General features: G+C 45.6%; 1 protein-coding gene across 1 annotated transcript in view; it reads right to left on the bottom strand.

Moving 5' to 3' along the window:
• PDE9A (phosphodiesterase 9A) overlaps nucleotides 1-22,097 on the bottom strand; it is a 128,029-nt gene that overhangs the window by 7,649 nt on the left and 98,283 nt on the right. Inside the window, exons 17-18 of the mRNA XM_029572245.1 lie at nucleotides 11,504-11,599; nucleotides 7,723-7,792 (exon numbers count right to left, since the gene is read on the bottom strand). Coding sequence (XP_029428105.1) covers nucleotides 7,742-7,792; nucleotides 11,504-11,599 — 147 coding nt within the window. The 3' untranslated portion in view covers nucleotides 7,723-7,741. The remainder of the gene's footprint in view (nucleotides 1-7,722; nucleotides 7,793-11,503; nucleotides 11,600-22,097) is intronic.

Here is a 22,097-nt window from a genome sequence, read left to right as displayed (position 1 = left end):
GAGGGGAGGGAGAGGTAGTGTGAGGGGGAAGGTCGGGCAGTATGTGCACAAGTTTTCTCCTCTTTCATACACACCCATTCTAACATGCATACATGCTCATTTTCATACATATGGAAGAGATGTATGGGAGGGAAGAGATAGGGATCAGGACTTTGCCGCTAGCAGCGGGGTCTGTGACCGTTCCTGTCTTCTGACTGCACTGCAAAAATGTTATCGCAAAGCTGAGATTCACCAATGGCGCACATCGGTCGGGAACCTCTGCTCCAGATCACTGACTGCTGAACTCCTTTCTGGAATTCACTCCATCCAACTGAGAAAGCAAAACCCACTCTCTCTCAGTGAAAAGGAAAGGCAAACTGCCCTCTAGGATCCCAGAGAGCACAATCATTTTGCTCTCTCTCTCCCCTGCAACTCCCGTCAACAACCCCCAATGACTCAAGGAGTCACTTTAATAAAATAGAAGAAATGCTCACCCTTTTGGGAATGAACTAGAACTCTCACTCATAAAAATAACCACACAGCCCTGGAATCTTCCATGTCTGGAAGTTTCCAGCACTAGAGAATAGTGAGGTTCTACTGTCCTCGGTTGTACAGTGCTCAAGGTTAAAACCGCCCTAGCCCCTGACCCAGCCATATCCTACCACCCTAACAACCCATCCCCTTTCACCCTGACCCAGCCCAATCGGCAACACTCGGCCTCTTACCCTGCCCCCGTGACCCCCCACTGGCTAGTGCAGCCCCTGAGTGTGGGTTAAGCACTGTTCCCTGCCCCTGGCTATACCCCAAGGTGTGCTGGGCCATGAAAAGAATTGTAGTAAAATGTGTTTTGGAACATATTCTCTCAATTTGAAATGATAGTGACAGATTTTTCTAATAAAGAGGATAACTTTCAACATTACTCGTGTGCGCCCATGAACACATGTAAATAGGAGCATGGAAATTTACTACTGAATTTTATAACCTCTGCACACATGCTTTGCGCAGGTTATAAAATAAGAGTACATATGTGTGCACACATGCTCGTGTATGTAAAAACCGTGAGCTGCGCAAATTCGGATTTATTCAGAAAAGTAGCAACACTTATCTGTATAAGTTCCGATTTATGCAGCTAAGTAGTGGCACAGCTGGATAACTCTGAAAAGTCAAAGTAGCACTTTTTGGACTTATCCAGATAGGTAAAATAATTGGAAAAGTGAAAAAAAAAAGGGATATTTGTCCGTCTAAATAGCAGTAAAGGTGCTACTTAGCTGGATAAGTTGGAATTTAACTGGATAAGGGGGAGTTAAATGCTATACATGTGTATTTGTAATTCAGTTTTTCAAAGGATATGCAAATATTTTACTCACGTTATTTAGACGCATTTACCCCCCCAGGTCTGATTTTACATGCGTAAATTAGGGGATTTTATAATATGCCTGCGACAATGAAATAATCAGTTTTACCAATTAGTCTACCAGTTTGTCCATTCCATCTGCAGCTCATGCACACCCTCCAGCCTTTTCAGCCTGAAGTCCCCCATTTCTCCCTATCATTTTTTCATTTTTAAGATGTTTACGATCACTTACACCAGATATTGAGCAGAAGTAAATAGACATCAGTAAAAGACATGCGCGTTACTTTGGCAGGTTATAAAATAGCATCTTACGCACATAAATTTATTTATTTATTTATTTATTTATTTATTGTTTTTGTTATACCGAGTTTCATGACAGGCATCACATCAACCCGGTTTACAATTAACAAAGTGTGTAAAACATAACATAACGTAAAACAATGTTCTCAAAAAGAACCTTGAACTTTAAATATCGTGAATCAGATATAGGAATTGAGAAAGTTACAATAAATCAGGGAAATCAACTTGGAGCTGGAAAAGGGGAGAGATTGCACAGAGCAATATTAACATTTCAGTCTATTAATGTAATAGAGTAGCATAGTGAGTAAATAAGAATATGTGAGAAACTGTGGCAATACCTCACTATGGAACGGAACATAAATAACCAAATGCATAAATACGACAGTGTTATGATAAAAGTTCAGCAGGTATTGATGATTGTCAATTTAAGGTTGATTGAATTGTATTTGGTCCAGTTATTGGATAAGAGTTTGTGCTATTTAATGGAGGAATTATTCAAGGCTTGGAAATGCTTTTTTGAAAAGCCAAGTTTTTAGTCTTTTCCTAAATGTTAGAGAGCATGGCTCCTGTCTCAAATCTGGTGGGATAGAGTTCCAGAGAGTTGGACCTGCTGAAGAGAAGGCTCTGAGACTCAATGATTTATGTTGGTAGGTTTTGGCCTTTGGTATTTGGAGTGACTCTTTGTAGCATTCCCTGATGGGTCTGGCGGAAGTGTATTTTTAAGAGGTATTTGTAGGTCGAGGTGCGTGTTTTGGTTGATAGTTTTGTATATGATGTTAATGGTTTTATACATGATTCTATAGTGGATCGGTAGCCAATGGAGGTTTTTGAGGATAGGTGAAATGTGGTCCATTTTCCTGGAGTTTGTGAGGACTCTGGCTGCAGAGTTCTGGACCATTTGTAGAGGTTTGGTATAGGAAGCTGGGAGGCCTAGTAGTAATGAGTTGCAATAATCTAATTTGGAAAAGATTATTGCTTGCAAAATTGTTCTAAAGTCTTGGGCGTGAAAAAGTGGTTTAATTCTTTCAGGATATGTAATTTGTAGAAGCAGTCCTTGGTGGTTTGGTTAATGAAAGGTTTGAGGTTGAGTCGATTGTCCAGGATGGCTCCTAAATCTCTTACGTGGGCTGTTTGAAGGAGTGTGGGTGGTTTTGGGTGTGTATTTTTGTTTTCCGGTGATATGAGCAGGAATTCTGTTTTAGAAGCATTAAGTACCAGGTTTAGACTGATGAGGAGAAGTTTAATTTCTACTAAGCAACTGTCCCAGTATTCCATTGTTTTAGATATTGATTCTTCTATGGGGATCACGATCTGTACGTCGTCTGCGAAAAGGAAGTGTTTCAGGCTTAGTTTTGTAAGAAGTTGACAAAGTGGTAGGAGGTAGATATTGAATAGCGTGGGTGAAAGTGAAGAACCCTGCGGCACCCCTCTATTAGAATGGTGGTATTGGGATTCTTATTGTGGATTTTGACTCTATATCTTCTATTTTCAAGGAATGTTTTGAACCAGTTTAGTGTGGCACCTGTTAAACCAATGTTTGCCAGCTGTTTTAGAAGGAGGGGTGTGGTTGACGGTGTCGAATGCCGCCGAAAAGTCAAGGAGGATTAGTAAATATGCTTGGCCTTTGTCAATTCCAGAGAGGAGGAAGTCCGTGAGTGAGAGTAGTAGCGTTTCAGTGCTTGCGGCTTTGCGAAAACCATATTGGTTTGGGGAAAGAATACTGTTGTCCTCTAGGTAATTGGATAGTTAGGTGTTTACCAATTTTTCCATGATTTTCGCTATGAATGGGAGGTTGGAAATAGGGCGGAAGTTGTTGGGATCGCTTGCATTTAGATTTGGTTTTTTTAACAGTGGCTTGATTGAGGCAGTTTTTAGGTCATCAGGGTAGATACCATGTGATAGAGAGCAGTTTATGATATCTACTAAGGTTTTTGCTATTGTGTCCGGGATGAGAAGGAGCATTTTGGATGGAATTTGATCAAATGGGTGAGATGATGGTTTCATTCTTTTTAACACCGTTTGTATCTCTGTGATTGTGATGTGTTCGAAGGCAATAAACTGGATCTCTTTGTTTTGGGGGAAGTATGTGTTATCTGGAGAAGTAGTGATTGGAGTTAGCTGATTGAGGAGATCCGATATTTTTTTGTTGAAATGGAGAGCCAGTTCGTCTGCTTTAGTCTGGGCTTGTTCGGGTGGAATATCTGGAGTGATCGGTTTAGTGAGGCTGGAGACGAAGGTGAATAGAGCTTTTGAGTCAAAGATGAGATGATGAACTTTTCGGGCATAGTAGTCTCTTTTGGTTTTTAACGTGGTACTTTTGTATAGATGGAGTGATCGTTTGTAGTCAGAGAGTGTGGCCGGAGAAGGGGCTTTACGCCATTTTCTCTCTTTTTGCCGAAGTAGTTGTTTGAGCTTTCGTAGTTCATCGTTAAACCAGGGTTGTCGTTTGGATGCATTGGAAGACCTTGTTTTGGTTGTCAGTGGGCAGAGAGTGTTTGCAATAGCTTTTGTTATTTTGGACCAGGATTGGAGGGCAGAGTTGGGTGTGGAGACATCAATGAGTGGTAGATCAGAGGTTAGAAGTTTGCTGAGGTGTTCTGAGGAGCAGGATTTTCTGTATTGGAAAGAGGGTCTTGAGTTGAGGTTGGAGTCTGATCGAGGTATAGAAAAGCTGGTGGAGATTAGAGAGTGATCTGACCATGGGACTTTTTTACAATTTGGTTGTTCTGTAAGAGAAATCTTGGCGTTTGTAAAGAGGAGATCGAGCGTATGGCCTGCTTTGTGAGTGGGTTTGTTGATTTGTTGGCTGAAACCCATCGATGACAGTGAGGTGAGGAAAGCTTCACAGTTTGTTGAGAGGGGGACTTTGTCAACATGTAAGTTGAAGTCGCCCAGAATTATAGCAGGGGAGTCAAGATTAAGATGTAAGGTTATGGTTTCAATAATAGGTGAGGGGTCTGACTCTAGTAAGCCTGGAGGGGCATAGACTAGAAGGATTTGGAGATGTTCTGATTTGAACAATCCTAGTTCTAGTTTGGTAGTTGTACTGATGGGGTGGTGTGTGAACCTTAAGGATTTTTTTGCAGCGAGAAAGATACCCCCTCCTCTTTTTTTTTGTCTTGGGATGGAGAAGAAATCGTAAGTCTGTGTTGGTAGTTGATTAATGAGTGTGATGTCTGTGGATTTGAGCCATGTTTCAGTTATGGCGCAAAAATCTGGGGTTGTGTCCTGCAGAATGTCGTTGAGTATAAGAGTTTTGTTGGTGATTGATTGGGCGTTGAATAGGATTATGGTGAAAAGGGTGAGACCTAGGAACTGTGTTGTGGGGGAAATCATGATTGGGGTGAGTGATTTGTAGGTGCGTGGGCGGTAGTGCATAATTGTTGCTGGAGACTGGATGAGTGCTGCTGGAGAGTGGATGAGTGCTGCTGGAGACTGGATGAGTGCTGTTAGGCTGGATGAGTGCTGCTGGAGACTGGATGAGTGCTGCTGGAGACTGGATGAGTGCTGTTAGGCTGGATGAGTGCTGCTGGAGACTGGATGAGTGCTGCTGGAGACTGGATGAGTGCTGTTAGGCTGGATGAGTGCTGCTGGAGACTGGATGAGTGCTGCTGGAGACTGGATGAGTGCTGTTAGGCTGGATGAGTGCTGCTGGAGACTGGATGAGTGCTGTTAGGCTGGATGAGTGCTGCTGGAGACTGGATGTGCTGTTAGGCTGGATGAGTGCTGCTGGAGACTGGATGTGCTGTTAGGCTGGATGAGTGCTGCTGGAGACTGGATGTGCTGTTAGGCTGGATGAGTGCTGTTGGAGACTGGATGAGTGCTGTTAGGCTGGATGAGTGCTGCTGGAGACTGGATGTGCTGTTAGGCTGGATGAGTGCTGCTGGAGACTGGATGAGTGCTGTTAGGCTGGATGAGTGCTGCTGGAGACTGGATGTGCTGTTAGGCTGGATGAGTGCTGCTGGAGACTGGATGAGTGCTGTTAGGCTGGATGAGTGCTGCTGGAGACTGGATGTGCGCTGTTGGAGATTGAATTGGTGGATGAGTGGTCGGTGAATGAATGGATAGGGGAGAGAATCGGCCCCGGCTCTGGGACGCTCCAAGGGGCGCGCTAAGGGGCAGGCCCCTTAGGTCGCGCTCCTTCGGGTGCGCGACGCCGGGCACGCGACGCCTCCGAGATGCGCCTGAGTTTAAAGGGGGCAGTAGCCGCCCTCTGATAGGCCTGATGCCTGCTTAGGGGCGCGGCTCACTCACCACGTTGCGTCCTGCTTTTGCTTTCGTTTTCTTTTTTCTATTTTTTTCCTTTGCCTCCGGTCTCTCCTGCACGGCTCGAGATGGTTAGTGAGCAGGCTCTTGCCCCGGATGGGCCGCGCCGATCGCGCAAGCCTCGGCAGGGAGGAGGAAGCGGTTGGGTGCGGGTGAGCGCCGATCTGTGGGCCGCCGAAATGGACGCCGCCGAGATGCGCCTGAGTTTAAAAGGGGGCAGTAGCCGCCCTCTGATAGGCCTGATGCCTGCTTAGGGGCGCGGCTCACTCACCACGTTGCGTCCTGCTTTTGCTTTCGTTTTCTTTTTTTCTATTTTTTTCCTTTGCCTCCGGTCTCTCCTGCACGGCTCGAGATGGTTAGTGAGCAGGCTCTTGCCCCGGATGGGCCGCGCCGATCGCGCAAGCCTCGGCAGGGAGGAGGAAGCGGTTGGGTGCGGGTGAGCGCCGATCTGTGGGCCGCCGAAATGGACGCCGCCGAGATGCGCCTGAGTTTAAAGGGGGCAGTAGCCGCCCTCTGATAGGCCTGATGCCTGCTTAGGGGCGCGGCTCACTCACCACGTTGCGTCCTGCTTTTGCTTTCGTTTTCTTTTTTTCTATTTTTTTCCTTTGCCTCCGGTCTCTCCTGCACGGCTCGAGATGGTTAGTGAGCAGGCTCTTGCCCCGGATGGGCCGCGCCGATCGCGCAAGCCTCGGCAGGGAGGAGGAAGCGGTTGGGTGCGGGTGAGCGCCGATCTGTGGGCCGCCGAAATGGACGCCGCCGAGATGCGCCTGAGTTTAAAGGGGGCAGTAGCCGCCCTCTGATAGGCCTGATGCCTGCTTAGGGGCGCGGCTCACTCACCACGTTGCGTCCTGCTTTTGCTTTCGTTTTCTTTTTTTCTATTTTTTTCCTTTGCCTCCGGTCTCTCCTGCACGGCTCGAGATGATTATTGAGCAGGCTCTTGCCCCGGATGGGCCGCGCCGATCGCGCAAGCCTCGGCAGGGAGGAGGAAGCGGTTGGGTGCGGGTGAGCGCCGATCTGTGGGCCGCCGAAATGGACGCCGCCGAGATGCGCCTGAGTTTAAAGGGGGCAGTAGCCGCCCCCTGATAGGCCTGATGCCTGCTTAGGGGCGCGGCTCACTCACCACGTTGCGTCCTGCTTTTGCTTTCGTTTTCTTTTTTTCTATTTTTTTCCTTTGCCTCCGGTCTCTCCTGCACGGCTCGAGATGGTTAGTGAGCAGGCTCTTGCCCCGGATGGGCCGCGCCGATCGCGCAAGCCTCGGCAGGGGAGGAGGAAGCGGTTGGGTGCGGGTGAGCGCCGATCTGTGGGCCGCCGAAATGGACGCCGCCGAGATGCGCCTGAGTTTAAAGGGGGCAGTAGCCGCCCCTGATAGGCCTGATGCCTGCTTAGGGGCGCGGCTCACTCACCACGTTGCGTCCTGCTTTTGCTTTCGTTTTCTTTTTTTCTATTTTTTCCTTTGCCTCCGGTCTCTCCTGCACGGCTCGAGATGGTTAGTGAGCAGGCTCTTGCCCCGGATGGGCCGCGCCGATCGCGCAAGCCTCGGCAGGGAGGAGGAAGCGGTTGGGTGCGGGTGAGCGCCGATCTGTGGGCCGCCGAAATCTGTGGCTCCTTCCCATAACACCCCTGCATACAAATTTATTTGTGGTCCCTGACTGCTTTCTCAGTTGGATGGAGTGAATTCCAGAAGGAGTATGTTGCAGTTTTTAAAATAACATTCGCTTATATGCTATTTTACGCATGCACGCGCTATTTTTCATGTGCACCTCTTTTGAAAATTCACCTCAAAGAGTCAGGTATTCCATGAATAAAGAAAGATGAAGAATTACCTTAGAATGCCATCCCCTCTCACTTCAACTTCCTCTCACCAGACAGGATTGCCATCTTTCGGGTCTGTACCTTGTAAAACAAATAAGCAACTTAAAAACGGTAACTTTTTTTTTTGTTTTTGTTCCTTTTTGCGCTTTTTATAAGCAAGATGTGAGATAAGTCATATATGATCAGGATAAATGACTATATGGGGCAGGATCTCCGGGGTGCCAAAATCTGTGGCAGCATTACCTGTCCCATGGGGGTACAGCACTTCCCTGTTGGGCTGGGAATGCTCCCTGCGCTTCTTGCTATAGTGCTCCCCATCACACCAGGGCTGGCTCTGTGACAGGTTTACTGAGCATGCCCACCCTGGGATACAGTATGGCAACTCTGCACGATCACCCTGCTTCCTTTCCTTAATGGGCACCCTTCTAAAAAGTAAAGGGAATCCATTGTCCAATTACAGAGGAAGTACAACCCTGGCTGCGGAGACTTTGCTAAGTACTTAAAAGACCTAGTGTAGTTTGGGCTTGCACCCATACGGTTCCCACCTCCTTCCACATTTTGATAATTAAATTCAATAATCACATTCAGCTCCCTTAAGAACGATCCTGTAAAAACCCAGGACACTAGTGGTACCGAGATCCTGCCTATGCAACAGCTTTCCATATAAATATCAGTAAATTGTCTGACATCATACTCATCAGAAATGTCAAGCAAGCCCAGAGAGACATCCAATGGAACAGGGATCCCTGCCCATGTAGAGAGATGACTGAATACAGCTATCCAAAACTGCTTAATAATCACACACATCCAAAAACAGTGAAAAAAATTCCCTTCCAAAATCCCAACACTTTAAACATTTACTCTCCTGTGCAATTGGAGCTCTAAAACAAGCAACTGTGAAAAATATAGACAGTGAATTACTTTAAATTGCATCTCCCATTGTTGTGTTCTGTAGCCGTGGACGGCCATGACCGTGGCCCCCTACCTCGCCACGGTGGCGACCCGCTGCAGCAGCTCCCAGCATAACCGCTGAGCCGGTACCCATTGCTTCGGCTTGGGTCCCTGGTCTGACCGCCGGGTGGGGAGCCGTCCCTGCTCCCCCCTCGCAGCGTCCCTGCAGCCTTTCCTCCGCGGAGGAAATCCAAGATGGCCGCCGCCATCTTTAGGCGTGAGGCCACGCCTTCTCATTAGAATTAAAGGGACCTGATCCCTTTAATCATCTACAGCTGTTCCCTATGAGCCAGAGCAGAGGAAGTATAAAAGGAGGCTTCCTCTGCTCATTCCTTTACTTGGCATGTGGCGCAGTGCCTAAGTTGAAGAGACCTTGATCCGAATGTCATGGAATCAAGTCTCACTCTTGGTGCCTCCAAGAATTGATTCCATGTTCGTGGGTCCCAGCCCACACTTCCTTGAACTTAAGAACACTTGTTTCCAACCTTGGGAGTTCAAGCTCCCCCTTCAAGAATTCCTACAACATCTGCAAGGACTGGGCGTGCAAATCCAGCTTTTACCACATCTTATGGGATTTTAAAAGGTGCGCGCGCCAACGCCATTCCCAGTTTTACCAGTCCATCCTCAGTTCGCTCACTTAAGAAAGAGGTCCTCCATTGGCTTGAGCACCCGTCAATTTGGGTGCTCTAGCCAGCGAAGCTGGCTAGAGCGCCCAAATGTCATTTGAAATGACAGGTACCAGTGCTCCCAGGATACTGTATAGGCGCTGTATAAAGCACCTATACAGTAAAATGGGTTGCGCGGGCCTAACGCTTCACGGACGCTTCTTGGACGCGGCTTGCATTTGCAAGCTATTTAAATACAGTATCGAGCGGTAGGTGAGCCGGACTGTGCGTGCGGCAAACGCGGGTGCGCCCGGCACTAACGCAGCTCTTCCTACCGCTCCTTACTGTATTTATTTTATTTATTTATTTATTTAGAGATTTTTATATACCGCAGTATGTAAGGATATACATCACCTCGGTTTACATTTAACAATAACTTAGCAACAGGCTTTACAATTGACATTATTAATAAGTATTAATTAGAATTAATTACAAATAACAGGATTGACGGAAAAACAGTCTGTACAGACCATGGACCATCCATTAGTGTTTAACATACAAAAATAAAATTGAAGTAACTAAACATATTTACGAACCAACACTAAAACCATAGAGCATATAATACAATAACGGTGCTGAGAGGGAATACAAGTTCTAGATTGAACAGAGGATAATTCTATTATACAAATAAATTAAAATATCATAATCGGGGAAAGAGCGGGCAAATGGGAGGGGAAGAATTTAGGGAGGGATAGAGGGTAGGAGGGACAAGGAGCAGGGGATAAAAAGGGGGGTTGCAAATTGAATGGCATTTCAGTTTAATTGGATATTATTGTGTGAAAGCTAGTTCAAATAACCACGTTTTGAGGCCTTGTTTGAATTTCTTATGGCAGGGTTCCAGACGCAAGTCAGTGGGCATCTTGTTCCATAGGTTGATTCCCGCTATGGAGAAAGTGCGGTCTCTTGTGGTCACGTGTTTGATATGTTTAATATCAAACACGTAACGGCCCGTGTATTGGGTGTTTAATATCAAACACTGTAACGGCCCGTATATTGGGTGCCAATGGCCAGATTAAACTGGACTTCCAAGCAAACCTTGATACATTGCCTGTAATATGAACTCCAGGATAAAGCTTTATTTTGTAAATTACAAGTATTAAAATGAGAATTAGCAGTAAATTTGAGACTGAGATCGTATCCTGGCTTACAAATGAAGCTCAGTCCTGTCATGATATGAACAAAACCAATCCATTTGGAGACACTACTCTGAGCAAGCTCTGTGGTCTTACCTAGAAGAGTTGCACTTCTTTTTTTTTTTAATTTTGAAATTTTTCCAAAAAATAAATATTCAAGGAATACACTTGAATTGAATATAGGAGATGAGGATACATTACCAACCAGGTATACACAGAATAAGGAATACAACAGTAATACTCATTACCATCATTATTTGTAAGTTATACATTTACATATTCATATTAATCAGTAACATCAACAACTCCTCTCCTCTACCTAAGTCCTCAATTATAGGGATCCATACAACTACCTTAGGAAACTCACATAATAGGAAAAACTAGGCATTCGGGAATCATACCTACTTGCAACGGATAACTATACTCCATTTAAGACAACTGGAGAAGAGATCATATTAGTAGCAGGGACAACTTTATCAGACAGAAAGGCCGCTCATTGTGACGGCAGGTAGAAGATAACAGATACGTTCTGATATTTAAGAATACACTTACACGGAAATTTTAAAAGGAAAAAGGCATCTATCTCTAGAGCCCTAGGTCTTAAGAGAAATTGCTTTCTTTTCTTTTGAGTTTGCTTTGCTAGATCTGGATAAATGAAGAGGTTACACTTCTAATCTTTTGCCATAAGAGGGGACTCATCATACATTTATTATTTGATTTATATTCCACTTTTTCAGGCACTTCAAAGCAGATTACATTCAGGTGCTTGACTCCTGAACACACAGACCCTCTGAAATTAAGTATTTCTAGAACATACCAGGTAATAGCAGCTGAGACCCAAGGATTCAGACCCACAATTGGGCATCGATTATGAGAAAATATGGTTTAGCCAGGGCTAAGCAGCTGCTCTCCCCATCAGTCCCCAGGACAGAGCCTCCCACTTTGAAATATTCTCTTTCTGTTAGCTGGAGTCCCAGCCTCCTGCCTCTAGAAAACTTATTAAAATGTCCTTGAGGGTGTGATGTGTTACTGTATGCTATTACCTCTGTCATGGCATCATCGATCTGCTTGAGCTCTTCATAGTGATCCCGAGCATCCCTCAGAGGCTGAAGCATGACCTCCTCAATCTGAGGAAATAGCTGGAAAACAGAGAGACCATGTATCTGTTCCAGAAATATCAGGGACTAGAGGTATCAAACATCTGCTCTAGAAACAGCAACTACACTGCACTCATGGAATATCCAAGAATTAGCCTGAAACATCAACTGGGTAATGTGCCAGCTCATTTTCATTGGTTGATATATACATTTTAACCTAACTATTCAATACAATGAAGACACCCCTCCCTTGGGTACACGAGAGTCTTACTACATCGCCAAAGATTTCCAGCACATCAGTAACCAGATGTTTACCTTTGGTGTTATACTATTGTATCTTGAGGATCATGTGTATGGGCATCAGCTGACCTCACTTATCCATAATATATCGGGCTTGGTAGTGTGTTCGTCAGTACTCGCGCATGTTCTGCAGCCCGCCGATAGATGGCACTATAATATATCGGGCTTGGTAGTGTGTCCGTCAGTGCTCGCGCATGTTCCCCGGCCCGCCGATAGATGGCGCAGGCAGCTACCTGTCTGCCTTGGAGGCTCAAACATGCCAGAGTTATGAAGGACAGCGGCCATTGCGGGACCGGCAGAATATAGCAGAGGAGACCCTGGCATGCTGCGAATGGAGAGCGTCCCGCGGCACACGCTCCATTCGCGGTGAGGATGAAGGCCCAGTGTGCTGTTCTCAGTCAAAAGGGAAGGCCCCATGTGCCGTGATCGGCGCACCCGGGCCTTCATCTTTGCCGCGAATGGGGCTTGTGCCGCGGGACGCACTCTGTTCGTGGCATGCTGGGGTCTCCGCTGCTATTTTCTGCTCAAGGCGAAATTGGAAGGCCCCGTGCACCGCGAACGATGTGCCGGGCCTTCATCTTCACCACGAATGGCGCGGGTCCCGCGGCATGCCGGTGAGAGAGAATGTGTGTCGGGGAAGGGAGGGTGAGAGAGAGAGAGCATGGGGGGGAGATGCCGGTGAGAGAGAATGTGTGTGTGAGAGGGGGGGGTGACAGAGAGCATGGTTGGTGAGAGGGGGGGTGGGGAGGGTGTGAGAGAGAGCATGGGAGGTAAGAGAGGGTGGGTGGGGGGATGCTTAACTGTGGGAGAGGGAGAAAGGAAGGAAAAGGCTTTATTGGGAATCTGAAGGGAAAAATCGTCATTTAGATTGCATTCAAGTGACCTGAGAAAGTGAGTAATTATTTTGAACTTTTGGCATGACTGAGAAGTTGAATCTTATTCTTCTGGAACTGTTTTTGTGGAGCCTGTTTGCCTGCATCTTGACATTCATTTTTCTTTTTGCAATAATTTGTTTGGGAAACCAGTTTTCTGTGGACTGTGTTTTTGGGATCCCTTGGGCCCCACAGGAATCTTGCTCCTCACAGCAGGTATCCATGCCTGTTTTTTCAGAGGTAGCAACCTCTAATGTGTGATCCCGCCCCCCCCCCACCCTTACCAAGGAGGGCAGGGTTAGATAAATGTGGTTTTTCATATGACTTTCTCCTTAAAGAAATCGGCACACAGTGCACATCACAATCAAAAACAAAATACGTCAATAAGAATTAAAAAAAATTAAATACATATCAAATCAGATAAATCTAGCCTAACATAGAATAACAAATCATTAGGTACAAAATAAAAAATTAAATCAATTAAATACGCAGCACAATATCAAATTAAATCAACATTAAATATTATCATAAACATAATAACCTAATTACCCTACCCTTAAAATCTTACAAATACATTTTCAAAGGGCCACGCGCATAAATTATGGGGGTTACACGTGTGGCTGGGCTTTGCGCGCACCGTGTACATTTTACAACGGGCCTCGCAACGCGCTTAACCCCCGTTATGCGCAGAAATGCTGGGCCCAAAGAAAGGGGCAGGATGGGGGCGTGGTCTGGGTGGGAAGGGGCGGGGTGGGCTGGGACAACACCATTCAATGCTGTCCCGGGCAAGCACACACCGGAAGCCGGCTGGTGCGTGCAGATTATTTCTGTTCCGGAGGAGCAGTAAGTAACAAAATAAAAAATTAGGGATAGGTAGGGTTAGGTTAGGGGTCGGGGAGGAGAGGGGAAGAGGTAGGAAGGGTAGGGTTAAGGATAGGAAAGTTCCCTCCCAGTCCGCTGCTTAATTGGAATGGACTGAGAGGGAACTGGGGGAGGCTCGATTGTGTCACTGCGTTTATATTATAAAAATCCCCTCCCACCATAGGCGTGCGGCCATTGGATTGAAGTAAAGGGTGACAGAGTGAATGAACAATTGTCACTCCCTCTCTCGCTATGCCAGGAGCCATGAATAATAAACAGTGTGGATTCTGCCCCAAGGCAGAGACCCCTGCCTAGACCGCCTGCAAACATGGCTGTTGGATGGCTTGGGTTTTCTGTGCTGCTCGGTGCAGAGATTCTCCCTAGACTGTTATAACCTATGGGGTAGATTCACACAATGGTTTTCTATAGAAAAGGTAGCCCTATACCCAAACCAGTCTTGGCTCCCGGAGACAGAGAGGAAAAGCGAAGATTATGAAAATAAAAAATATTAAAATGAGGGTATAGGTGGTTGTATTAATTTTACTCCCCCGAGTTACTGTAATAACTAATTAAAAATGCCAACTATAGGTTTAAAAACACAGTAACTTTGAAAGAGTTAAACACAGTAAGAAAAAACTTTCAATTACTTTTAAAATGCTTTTCCAGTTAAAAAGCATCACTAGTTAAAACCGCTAAAATTCGTATGCTTTTAGTACAATAAACGTGTTCTTTTCACTTCTAATTACAAGACTGTGGAATGAAACTACCAATCAGAAAAGCCATTTTCCTTTATTACCTATTTTTCTATGACCTTATTTCTAACACTTCCAAATTGCTGTAGGAATTGATTGTGGTGTTTGTTCTTCAGAACTCTGTGGATAGGGCTTTCTCTGGTACGTACCATGAAGGTAACTTTTAAACAGGCGTGCGGGCGCACATGTGCACGTGTTTGTTAGCCTGCGCCCAGGGATGCGGCCATTTTATAATGTATGCACAATTGAACGCACGCCTATAAGCACAAAAAACACGCTTGCCTACGCCATTACCAGTTTTATCAGTTCGCTCCCAGTCTGCTCAGGTAAGGAATAGGCCCTCCAAACCCCCTTAGTTTAATAGCCTCCCTTCTCCCCAATAGTCCCGACCCTTAAAACCCCGCTGATATGTTTAGGTTTTCTTTGTTTTATGACTTACACACGCCATCCATAGCAGAAGTGAAGTTACGTGGCTGGAGACCCCAGCACATGCCTGTGCGCGTAAGTATTTGTGCGCAAATTTCAAGTTAAAATCCAGGAACGCCCATGCCTTGCCCAGCCCATGCCCATGGCCCACCCTTTTTTGGAATATTTCATTTGTGCACGTAGCGGCAAGTACGCGCGTATTTGGGCAGCTTTTAAAAATCCGTTCATCGCGCTGGCCTAACTTGTGCACTTATCTCCCAGTCTGGGCGAGCACTGGGCTTTTAAAGTTCACCTTCCTATGTATAGGTTAGGTATCGATTTCTTCTTCTCTGTTTCTGTTGCTTCATTTGTGCCATTTATTTTTTCTTGTCTGTCTCTCAGCTGTTTTCTTGTAATGTCTTTCTATTTCTCTATTTTATTCTAATGCCTCTGTCTGTTCCTTTAACTTGTCTTTGGGAAATATTGGTGTATTTTTAACTCTTTGTAGTTCTCAACACTGTGGATACCTTCTGATCAGGAGTCTCCCTTTCCTCCTCCTTCGGTGTCCTCTTCTATGAAGAATTTTCCTTTCCTACTACCTTGTCTTTTAAACAGAGAAACTCTCTCCCTTACGTGATGATCTTCCGCATTCTGGGTCTATGCTCCCTGGAACTTTGGTGAATGTTATGAATGTTCTAATCAATTAAAGAATATATAAGATATGTCTCCCCCAACTAACCTCTTTATTTTATTTTATTACTTTTCTCAGAGTTTAGCAAGGAAAATATAAATAAGCATTTATGTGATATCTTTTTAGTTCACACTCATTTTTTCAATGAGACACCAACATATTTTCCTATGACAAGATCATTATTTCACTTCACAATTATATTCTTCTACCTCCCTCATTAGAAGTTCAGTTTTCAGGACATTTAGGGCCTCATTTTCTAAAGTATCAGAAGCCTGCGATACTTTAGAACAGTGGTTCTCAACCCTGTCCTGGGGACCCCCCTAGCCAGTCGGATTTTCAGGATATCCACAATGAATATGCATGAGAGAAAATTTGCATGTTATGGAGGCAGTGTATGCAAATTTTCTCTCATACATATTCATTGCGGATATCCTGAAAACCCGACTGGCTGGGGGGGTCCCCAGGACAGGGTTGAGAACCACTGCTTTAGAAGATGAGGGGCGGGGGGCCGAAACGGGGGGCGGGCCTGCGCTAGCTGGCAGCGATCGCACCGTCGCGGTGAGATCGCTGCCGGTTTCGCACCCAATAGCGCCACCATAGGAGGTGTAGCTATTGGGAGCGAAATAGGCAGCGAAAAGGCCCTTACCTTTTCGCTGTCTGCGGCGTCGGCGCAGAGTCGGCCCCGGTGACGCCTCGACTCCTTCTCTTCCGGGGCCGACTCCGCCCCCATCCTGGTATCGTGTGCGAAAGGTCCCTTATCGCGTGCGAGCGGCTTGGAAAATGAGGCCCTTAGATTGGAAACCAAATTGAACAATTTTCTTTTCTGGGCAGTTCCGCAGCAGTTCCCGACGCAGCCTTTGGGCGAAACATGGGGTCCGTGTCGGGGGACAGTTTTAAGACTGTTAACTGAGAACATTTATACAAGAGGAACTGTCCTTTGAATAAAGTACTGTGAATTACTACACTTTTCTAAGGACCTTTATTGTACCCACACTCTGCTGTTTTTTGGCTTGCTTTATAGATGACATGTTTTGTATTTGGATTGGAACAGTGCTTGAATTTGAGTCTTTATCTGAATGGATTAATACTCTAGACCCGCCCCTGAAGTTTACAGCACACCATAATTCTAACCAGGTTTCGTTTTTAGATTTACTGGTTAAGAAAGAAAACAACAGGCTGGAAACGATAATCTTTACAAAAAGTACAGATAGAAATACACTACTTCACTACAATAGATTTCACCCAAAACTTGTGTAATAATATAGGAGCAGGCCAGTTTTTGAGCTTGCGTTAATTATGCAGCACCACTCGAGTATATCAAACAAGCTGCCGCAATGTCTGAAAAGTTCTTAAACCAAAATTATCCCCCCAAACTGATTAAGAAAGCATATAAAAGAGGTCTATATTTGAATTGTGAATTACTTTTACAGAAACAATCGTGCTGTACTTCACAATGTTCTGTTTGGATTATTCCTTATTCAAATAGATCCTCTGTTATGGTCCCGGGCCATGCCCCGGTCCCTCCACCTACTTCGGGGCCGGCCAGGGCTGCAGAAACTCCTCTTCAGCCACCTAGGCCCGACCTGGCTCCTGCCGCGGCTCTCCCTTCGTGAGGGAGATGCCGCCGATCCGACGTGCTTGGCCCCGCCCCCTAGGCGTGCACGCGTGCAGGGACTTGAACATTTAAAGGGGTCAGCGCGGGAAAAGGAAGGACAGCCCTTGGATGATGTCAGACGCTGCAGGATATTTAAATCCTGCAGCTTGGCCTAAACCTCGCCTTGCAACGAGGTTCACTCTTCCTCAGAGTTACTAATTGCTGCATCTGGATCCCTGATCTTTTCTTCGGTCTCGGTCTTCTGGTTCTTGACTCTGGCTCGTCCACTGATTCCAGCTTCAGCTTCCGTCCTTGGCTTTGTCTTTGGCTTTTGATTCCTGGCTTCTGACCTTGGCTCGTCCACCGACTTCTGGCTTCAGCTTCTGCCCCTGTCTGGACTCCGTCTTCTGGTTTCTCTTTATCCTCAGGCGTCCAGTTGTTCGCCCACCAGGAGGCCTCACACCTAAGTCCCAGTGGCTCGGGTCCTCACGGGCTCCTCCTGGGGGGACCGCGGGCTTCCAAGGGTGAAGTCTTCCAGGGCCTTCTCCTCAGCGCCGCCTCCCGGCTGCAACATCCACTGTGGTTCCCCACATTGCATCACCATCTGTCTCAGCTGACTCAAGGGTCCACATCCGTAACATCCTCCCAGATTAAAAAAATTATTTTAGATAACTGGCATATTTTACAACTTCACACTTCGTTATAAGCTACACCACTATTTGCTTGCACTAGAGGACCTAATTTTTGAAAGAAATTAGTTTCAGCTTATCCTAAATATTTACATAATAATATCAATGCAGGACAGTATAGTTGTGAACATTGTATGGGATGTATAAATGTATTGCAAATTAATGTGTTTCAACACCTGTTTTTGAATATTCAATTTAATTAAAAGCCCATTGTACTTGCAATACAGCTCAAGTGATCTATGCCATTATATGTCCTTGCTCTAAATTTTATATTGGTCAAATACCTATCAAAACTTGCATTATATAAAATAAAAGCTGTATAAAAACTCAAAAATTGGAATCGTCGCTTGTTAAACACTAGCTAGAGTTGAATCATAATCTTGAACAATTAAAAGGTTTTATGATCCAACAACTAAGCCTTTTCTTTCCAGCGGTCTATGCCTCCAAGTTTACCAACCTTGTTAAATGTAACTTTGTTCTTCCTGTTCGATTTACTATCTTTTACTGTTTTTGTTACAATTCCCCCGTTCGATGTAAACCGATCTGATATGGTCATCTAACCATGAAGGTCGGTATAGAAAAGTGTTAAATAAATAAATAACTTCATTTCTGCAGAGGTGGTAATATCTCACTTAAGTTTCAACGTAGTAAGAGTACATTTATAAATGGCAAATGCATCCTTTTGGGTTAAATGCTATCACTGAGTGGGAAGCTTTCTTTTAAACATAGCTTGTAAATACTTTTGTTAATTAAGGTTTTTTTTTAATCTATAGATTTTCTTTGACTTCATGTTTTTTGAATTTAAAAAACCTCTGGGAATAGGTTTCTTCAGATACCGCAAGAGTTCCAGATACGTTTGTTGGTAATAAGTGTTTTACTAAGGTGAGCTGCCCCTTGATTATAATTTTTGTTAGTTTATGTTTAAACTCTTTAAGCTGTGTTGTAGTTTAAAAAATTGTTTTATATTTCTAGATTGCATATTTTAATGAAATGTTAAATGTTTCTAAACTTCCATTAGATACATCGGGTTTGTAAGTATGTTTTATATTATAGAAATCTTTGTGTAAAAAGTGCTTCTTATATATGACACCTGTCTCTTATTTTACTTTTATATGTTTACTTATTTTACTTTTATATGTCTTTGAAGTGATCTATGCAGTACATTGACAAGAAAGAAGATTTATGGTGCCATTTCTTAAGAACTTTACACAGGTCTATCCAGTAAAGTGCGGCCGCGGTTACCCCGCTCCTAACCCGCGTTCTACTCACTTTCCGGCCGCGTTAGCCCTTCCTGCGATCCCCAACCCCCTTTAACCTACTCTTACCGCGTCCTTAAATCCCCAGGCAACCCCTTCTGCACGCGGCATGTATATTGCATGTAAACGATCGAATTAGCTATTCCCTACCATCCAGTAACGCGCACCCCGACTATCGCTATTTTACCCTGCCGTTTGCCGCGCGTTTAACCTGCTAACTTACCGCCTACCCTTACCCCTGCGTTAGAGGCAGGGGTAAGGGTAGGCGGCAAACTTTCCCCCAGCCCCCGCTTTCCTGCCCTGGCCGCGTCCATGGATGCTGGTCTCCGGGGCAGCCCCAGTCCTCTCCCCCCTCCTCCCGAAGCAAAAAAAAAAAAAAAAAAGCGAAAAGAAAAGTTGCAAGAGAGCAAGGGGAGAGAGGACGGGCAATCCTACGCTCAGGATTGCCAGTCCCCTCTCCCCTCCTCCCGAAGCAGGGCACGAAAAGCAGCCTTGCTCCGGGAGGAGGGGAGAGGGACTGGCAGTGTAAAGCGACGAAGCGACTTACTTTTTGCAGCCCCCCTCCGGGCATCGGCGAGGACGACCATGGCTCCCCTCTCCTGCCTCCAGCGAAGATGGACGCCTGCACGGGCGAAAGCGGCACCTGTTCGTGCAATTGGGCCGCTCAAGACGTGACTTCACATGCAGTCGTCCTCGCCGATGTCTGGAGGGGGGCTGCAAAAAGTAAGTCGCTTCGTCGCTTTACACTGCCAGTCCCCTCTCCCCTCCTCCTGGAGCAAGGCTGCTTTTCGCGCCCTGCTTCGGGAGGAGGGGAGAGGGGACTACCAATCCCGAGCGTAGGATTGCCCGTCCTCTCTCCCCTCGCTCTCTTGCTACTTTTTTTTTTTTTTTTCGTTTTTTTTCCGCTTTGGTTGCTTGCTTCGGGAGGAGGGGAGAGAGGGCTGACAATCCCGAGCGTCGGAGATCTGTCCACTTCCTGGTACCTGTCATTTCAAATGACATTTGAAATGACAGATACCAGCGTGGCCGTGAAGCGTTAGGCCCGCGCACCCAGGTTACTGTATAGGCGCTCTATACAGTAAAATGGGTTGCGCGGGCCTAACGCTTCACGGACGCTTCTTAGACGCAGCTTGCATTTGCAAGCTATTTACATACAGTATCGAGCGGTAGGTGAGCTGCACTGTGCGTGTGGCAACCGCGGGTGCGCCGGGCACTAACGCAGCTCTTCCTACCGCTCATTACTGGATTGACCTGACAGATATTTGTCTTTATTACAAGAATTGTTTATATACAGGTAAATAAGTTTTTCCATGTATTTTTACACATATGATACTGTTTCTTTTTGCTTTGCTTTATTTATATACCATCATTCTGGACAATCATGGTGGTTCATAATAAAAACAGCAATAACAATTTCAAGCAAATAAAATCCTTAACACAAATTAATAGCAAAACATAAAATACATATGTATTCCCCAGCCCATGACTCAGCTCTATGCAATCATTATTTAACCGGCATATGCTACACTGAATAGCCATGTTTTTAAATCTTTTCTAAACCACTTTGAATCTTTCTGGGTACGCAAGATGTCTGGCATTGTGTTCCATAATTTTGGACCAGCAATTGAAATGTTCCTTTCTCTCACCTCACTTAGGTGTGGAGAGTGTAACGAAGGAATTTGTAATAGGCTTTTATTTGCGGACCTCAAGTTTCGAGGTGGAATATACTAAGTGCAGGAAGCACTTAGCCAATCAGTATTTATTATTTATTTATTTATTTATTATTTTTATTATACCGAGTTTCATGATAGGGATCACATCAACCCGGTTTACAAATAACAATGTGTGCAAAGTATAGCGTAACGTAATAAATATTTCCAATAAAAATTTGAACTTTAAATGCAGAGAATCAATTAAAAGGTGTGAAAGTTACAATAAAACAGGGAAAATTAACTTGGAACTGGAAGAGGGGAAAGGTTAAACAATGCAATATTTACATTTAATACAATTAAAGTGATAGTGTAGCAGAGTAAGTAAATAAGCCTATTTGAATGAATGTGACGGTACATAAATATGAGCGGTAATATAAATAAACAAGAGAATAAATATGACACAGTAGTGCATGGTGATGATATGATAAAAGTATTGTTCTTATTGATCATGTTATGGAGGATACAAAGTAGGGATGTGAATCGGGCTTCGTATGATTGAAAATATCGTACGATATTTTCAAAATTGTCAGAAATCGGGGGCTCCCCCAAAACGATAGGAAAACCCCATGATATTGATCGTGGGGGTTCTCATCGTTTTGGGGGAGGGCGGGAAAAACGGCACACAAAAATAACCCCTAAACCCACCCTGACCTTTTAAAACTAATCCCTTAGCTTCCCCCACCCTCCCGACCCCCCCAAAAACTTTTTAAAGGTACCTGGTGGTCCAGTGGGGGTCCCGGGAGCGATCTCCCGCTCCTGGGCTGTCGGCTGCCACTAATCAAAATGGCGCCGATGGCCCTTTGCCCTTACCATGTGACAGGGTATCCGTGCCATTGGCCGACTCCTGTCACATGGTAGGAGCACTGGATGGCCTGCGTAACCCTTTTAAACCCTCCTGCGTATGCCGAGCCTATTTTGCATAGACCCGGCAATGCGCACAAGCCCCGGAACACGCGTATGTCCCGGGGCTTGAAAAAAGGGGCGGGGAGTGGGAGTGGTGGTCCGGGGACAGGGCTGAGGGGCAGGGCCGAGGCCTCCAAGGCCTCCGGCACAGCAGCTGTGCCGGGGGATCGCGCGCCTGCTTACCGGCAGGCGTAATTAAAAAAATAAAGATGGGGGGGATTTAGGTAGGGCTGGGGGGCGGGTTAGATAGGGGAAGGGAAGGGATGGTGGGGGGTGGAAGGAAAGTTCCCTCCAAGGCTGCTCCAATTTCGGAGCGGCCTCGGAGGGAACAGGGAAAGCCATCGGGGCTCTCCTAGGGCTCGGCACACACAAAATGCACAAGTGTGCACTCCCTTGCGCACGCCAACCCCGGATTTTATAACATGCACGCAGCTGCGTACGCATGTTATAAAATCGGGCATAGATTTGAAAATCTGACCCATATGTTTTAACAGCTGATGAATAG

This window comes from Rhinatrema bivittatum, chromosome 12 (genome assembly GCF_901001135.1).
Source record: "Rhinatrema bivittatum chromosome 12, aRhiBiv1.1, whole genome shotgun sequence".
NCBI classification, from domain to species: Eukaryota; Metazoa; Chordata; class Amphibia; order Gymnophiona; family Rhinatrematidae; genus Rhinatrema; species Rhinatrema bivittatum.
This window is presented reverse-complemented; position numbering and strand designations above follow the sequence as displayed.